Source organism: Myotis davidii, unplaced genomic scaffold (genome assembly GCF_000327345.1).
Source record: "Myotis davidii unplaced genomic scaffold, ASM32734v1 scaffold370, whole genome shotgun sequence".
In the NCBI taxonomy this organism is placed as follows: domain Eukaryota; kingdom Metazoa; phylum Chordata; class Mammalia; order Chiroptera; family Vespertilionidae; genus Myotis; species Myotis davidii.
Window position 1 is genome coordinate 1,740,204 of NW_006288615.1, and position 6,103 is coordinate 1,746,306.

The 6,103-nt window shown below is 35.6% G+C and overlaps 1 protein-coding gene across 1 annotated transcript in view; it reads left to right on the plus strand.

Annotated features, from left to right (window-relative positions):
• LOC102760145 (nuclear body protein SP140-like protein) overlaps window positions 1–6,103 on the plus strand; it is a 64,177-nt gene that overhangs the window by 40,833 nt on the left and 17,241 nt on the right. Inside the window, 4 exon segments of the mRNA XM_015561802.1 lie at window positions 3,956–4,042; window positions 4,235–4,336; window positions 5,284–5,337; window positions 5,869–5,903. Of these exon segments, the coding sequence (XP_015417288.1) occupies window positions 3,956–4,042; window positions 4,235–4,336; window positions 5,284–5,337; window positions 5,869–5,903 (278 nt within the window).

Here is a 6,103-nt window from a genome sequence, read left to right on the forward strand (position 1 = left end):
TGATTTGCATCTCTCAGATGAATAGCTGAAGCAATTCTGAGAGAGAAGAACAAAGTAGGTGGGATCTCAATACCAGATATCAAGCTGTATTACAAAGCCACTATTCTCAAGACAGCCTGGTACTGGCACAAGAACAGACATATAGATCAATGGAATAGAATAGAGAACCTAGAAATTGACCCAAGTCACTATGCTCAATTAATATTTGACAAAGGAGGCATGAACATTCGATGGCGTCAAAACAGTCTCTTCAATAAATGGTGTTGGGAAAATTGGACAGGTACATGCAAAAAAATGAAACTAGACCACCAAATTACACCATACACAAAAATAAACTCAAAATGGATAAAGGACTTAAACATAAGATAGGAAACCATAAAAATACTAGAGGAATCCACAACCAGCAAAATCTTAGACATATGTCGAAGCAATTTCTTCACTGATACTGCTCCTAGGGCAATGGAAACTAGGGAAAATAAACAAATGGGACTATATCAAAATAAAAAGCTTCTGCACTACAGAACAAGAAAGCCCATTGCATGGGAAAACATATTTGCCAATGTTATCACCGATAACAGTTTGTTTTTTATAATTTTTTTGGATCTGTTTTTGTTCACCAGTTTATGTTGTTCATTATATTCCATAAATGAGTGAGATCATGTAGTATTTATCTTTCTCTGACTGGCTTATTTCACTTAGCATAATGCTCTCCAGTTCCATCCATGCTGTTGCAAATGGTAAGAACTTTTTTTTTTTTTACCACAGCGTAGTATTCCATTGTGTAGATGTACCACAGTTTTTTAATCCACTCCTCCAACATTTACAGAGAACTCATACAATTTAACAAAAGGAAGATAAACAACCCAATCAAAAAATGGGCAAGGGACTTAAAGAGATACTTTTCAAAAGAAGACAGAAGGAAGGCCAAGAGACATATGAAAACATGCTCAAAGTCACTAATCATCCGAGAGATGAATCTATTTTACAATTAGTTATTTCCAAATACCAAATATTGGGATTTAATCATTATAACATTTCATTTAAGTGTACAAATGAGTAGAAAAAATTCTAAACCACTTTTTTCCAAAGTACAATGAAAGCTTGCATGTAATTTAAAATTGTCTCTCCTAAAAGGAGAGAATATTCTGGAAACCCAAGACCCTTTACCATCAATTTGCTTTCTTGTCTGAATGTAGAGTGAAGGTGTTCAGAATTGAATCCAGGATTCTCACACTTGCTTTTGGCCTCATAGCAGCTGCTGTTTTGCCCAACTCTGTATTTTCCTTGCCTATCTCAACAAAGCTGTTGGCCATTTGGTCTTGAGTAGAAAGAAGGTGAGAATGAATCTGCAGGATACTGTCAAGATTAGGCAAAGATAAACTTTGTGTCACTCTTCTTTGCACTATGTATGAGTCTATACAATATTTGCTAAGGTTTTGAGGAACATAGATTCTCCTTAATTTTTTACTAGTCAAGCTTATCAGTCAATCTGAGAGCCATGAAACCTAAAAAGCAAGCCCAGTGTTGCAAATTGTTTGCGTTTATATTATAGCTCTTATCTGCCTAGAGCCTATAAGTTTTTTTTTCCCTCTGAGTTTTATCTGCTTTTTATGGAAATTCCTTTACCTTAAATCACTGGCTTATTGAAGTGACTGGACTTGGTGAATTGTTTACAGCAGTTAGACTAAATAGTCTGGAAAATAATTCTTCATGGGGTCTATATGACTACACCCAGAGCCAACAGATGGTGGTCAATGGATGGTAGGCATTGAACACAGAAAGAAGAGAATGAATTTGTTTCACTGCCTTAGAAAATAAGACACATTTGAATGATAGCAGACATTGAAATGTCCATTCACAGCCAGCCAATTAACTTACAAAATAGAGGAACATTCTCTGCTGCAACATCTATTAAGTCAATCCTTAATTGTTATTTGAAAGTAAGATTTTTGGAGAACCCAGTTCTACCCATTACTCTTCATTAGACTTCTTGTTGGTTGTAGACAAAATTCCATATTTGGAAAAGAACAAAAGATCTGCACAAAAGTTCAATTAACTTTACTGGAACAGTTATTTATTGCCATTTTCCAAGAATGTTTATATTCACTTCTTCAGCACAGAATCATAGTCTTTCATTTACACAGGATGGAGCAAAAGTATGTTTATAGTTGTGAGTATGTGAAACACAGTTTATTCTTGTATTACTAGTATTTATTAATTACTGCATTATTTTCCACATGAACAACTGTAAATCTACAAAGGAAATGTAAGGGAATTGGACAACCAGCCTGGTTATTTTATTTTATTTTTAAAGACAATACTTATCACCAGATAATATTAAGTCAGGATTTAGCATGGAAGTATTCCAAATATCTTTTCTGGAAGTGCATAGTGGAAGTAAAATCCCCTTCATTGAGTAGTAGTTATGGAGTTGCTAGATGGAGAATTATTTTGTCTGCACAGGATGATAGAAGAAAGATAAAGTAGTGATATTTCATAAATAGTTAATTGGATGGCAGAACACTGTTGAATACTTTCAGTGAACAACAGAGTTGTACAGTATGTAATCCATCATATGTAAAGGTGATGCAAGTCTAAATATAAAAAAAGCTAAAACTAATGGCCATCTTCAATTGTTCTGAGGCAACCAATATAAGCTGTGGCTGCTAGCAATGGGCTTTTGATGTCTGTCATGTATTGAACTAATACCCCTAGAGCAAGGCCTATTTTCTTATGTACATATAAAATAAAAAGATTGTGATAATATGAGGGATCCAGTGTAGATGGCTATTGAGGGAATATTTGGAGAGTATGAAGGTATTTTCAATTTGTGCATTACATGAGAGTGGCTCTAAGATATTTGATGTAGTCAAATGTAGGAACACTATTACAGAAAAGTTTGATATCCATTGTCTTCAATACCAAGTTAATTCTATATTTCCCCTTACTTGTTTTTTAGTAATTGTTTTGGGTAATTTTGGATACTCTGTAACATTTCTTTATACAATGTTTTTCTTTAGCCAATAGATTATGGCTTATTTTCAAAGGGTAAGGCTGTAACTTATTAGCTGGCTTTAAATGTGGTTGGCAATGTAAGCAGTCATTGGTCAATTAGCATGAGTTTAAAAGTGGTTCTGGTATCAGTAGAAGAGTGGATGAAAAAGTTGTGGTACATTTACACCACGGAATACTATGCAGCTTTAAAAAAGAATATCTTACCCTTTGAGAGAGCATGGAGGGAATGTGGAGAGTATTATGCTAAGTGAAATAAACTGGTCAGAGAAAGACAAGTATCATATGATCTCACTCATATGTGGAATCTAATGAACAAAATAAACTGATGAACAAAATAGATCCAGAGACATAGAAGCATGGAAGCATGAGACTATTGAATCTCAGAGGAAAGGTGGTGGTGAGTGGGTGGGAAAAGATCAACCAAAGAACTTATATACATATATGCATAACTCATAGACACGGATAAGCATGTGATGAAAGCTTGAGGTAGAGGATGGGGAGGGCTAGAAGGGGTCAACAGGGAAAGAAAGGGGACATATGTAATACTTTCAACAATAAAGATAAAAATATGTGAATGGAGATTAAATGTAAACATAGCCTAGGCTAAATAAAGTACAAAAAGGATTTCTTAAACAAATGAATAAAAGTGGTTCTAGTATTTTCAAAGAACAGTTTTTTTCCTGGAAGAATACAATATTTTTATTTATTCTTAGGGCTACAAGTAGAAAAAATACAATTAGAGGAAGCAGAATGAGGTGCAAAAGATGGTATAAGCATGGCTCTGTCAGAACTCAGGTGTAATTATTAGAGCAGAGGTATTTTTCAGAGGAAACAGCTCATCTTAGCTCAGAATATCAGTGTGCTGCATAAGAGCACCAGAAACAATTCCCTAATCACTGTCTCAGGATCCATAAACAGTACATTTCTTGTTTTTCTTTAGGATCTGGGGAACTAGAAGCTCCCCAAATGGGTAGAGAAGGAGAATCTGAAGAGCTGAACTCTATCCCACTACCCAGTGATGGACAAGGTAAGCAGAGTTCTGATAAAGAGAAAAAGACAAGAGAAGAAAAGAGGAATACTTGAAGGAAGAGTCAGATGTAGAGAGGATTAATGTTATATTTCAGATGAAGAAGTAGCAAGACAGAAATTCACAAAGGTACCAAATATACAATCAAGGGGCATATGAAAAGAGTCCTCAAAACTTACAATTTTGTTCCAGGAGCAGAGCTGCCAACACGTGGAAATGAGAGGTGTTCCTGTGTTATGTGCTTCATAAATTATGATTTGGGTCCAGAATCAGAGCTACCAGCACATAAAAGTAGTAAGTGTTCCTGCATTGTGTGTCTCTCAAAATATGTGCCAGGAGGCCCAAAGCAAGGGCTGAAGGTAGCCAAGGTAAGGCACTATGCAGGGGTCATGGCGTGAGGGTGAATCCATAGTTACCCAGGACCCCAGGTAGAGTGGAGCAGGTGGTCCAGTCCATCCCACTCCCCTGTTCTCTGCATTTTTTTCTCGACCTGACCCTGTAGGAAAAAGCAGGGAGGCAAGAGATAATTATAATATCATATTTAACAGGATGGGTCCTATTGACTAGTATGGATGATATAGTAGAAATACACTCTTAAAATGGCAATATATAGTTTGCTACATTGGTATATTAGTAATAATACCTTGAATTTATGGAGCTATTTTCACTGCTGTCACACCCAATATTCTATGGAACCCATAAAAACAAGGTGTACTTCTGCCAGTAGATAATAGTGTCATTTTTTCCACAACCTTAGAAAGACCTCTAAGACAGCTGATCCTGCCACTTAATTGTCAGGAAGGAAGACAATTCAACTTCGATTAACCCAGCACATATTTTTGTTGGATGTTCTCTGCATGTCACCAATTTATACATTTTTTTTTTCCTACAAACATTTGCACATAAGATGTTATTTGGTCTTCACAAAAATCTTAAGATTCACAAAAATCTTAAGACCTAGATAGGATAGGACACCTGTTCTTATCCATGAAAGAATTGAAGTTCGTAGGTATTGAAGAGATTTTTAAGAGGCCCATTGAGTAAAAAAAGAAGGAAGCTCCCAGGCCCATCCTGGACTCCTACTTCTCAATTCAGGAGATATTTAGTTTCTTTAGAAAGAAGAGAAAAATGATAATCCAAACAACTTTATAAACTCAAGCCTTCAGTAATATGGATCATCATAGGATTTGATAACTTTTAGCTATTAATATCTGTTTTCTTACATCAACCTCTTTTTTCAGATACTGTGGATCTTGGAAACAACTCTACTTTGGGACAACTCAAGAGGAAAAGAAGTAAGGGTGCATAAGATTTTACTTGATTTTGATGTTAAATTGAGGTTATTAATGCCAGAGTTTCAATTACCATAATAGTAAGTGATAATAATGTGATGATCCCTTAAATATGTGCATTTCCTAATCTTTGGAACCTCTAATGTGTTTTCTTCCATGGCAAAAGCGATTTTACAGATATAACAAAACCAGAGACCTTGAAAGGGGAATTTATGTTAGATATCTGTGTGCCACCAGTATAATCAATTGGCCTTAAAAATTGGAGAAAAGAGGGAGAAGGAGGAGTAACTCTGGAAGATGTAAAGAACTACAATATTGCTGGCTCTGAAGATAGAGGAAATGAACAAAAATATGGGTGACTTGTAGAAGCTAAAAAGTCACAGAAATAGCTTCTCCTTCACAGCCTCCTGAAAGGAATAAAGGCCTATGTTTTAGCCCAGAGAGACCCTTGTCAGACTTCTAACCAACATATATATAAGATAATAAGTTTGCATTGTTTTAAGACACTAAATTTGTATTCATTTGTTATGGCAGCTATAGAAGAGCAATACAGCTTTTGGTTATTGGAAGTAGGGTGCAGCTATAACACATCCCTGAAAAGCCAATTTTAGAACTGGCTTAGGAATTGGGTAGTGGGAAGAATTTTAAGTAGAATGCTAGAGAATGTCTTCATGGCCTGGAGCAGTTTGTTAGTAGAAATGTGGATGCCAAAGACAGAAATCATGGCAGAAATCTTAGCAAAGTTTAATCTGTAGACATGTGGAAAGCA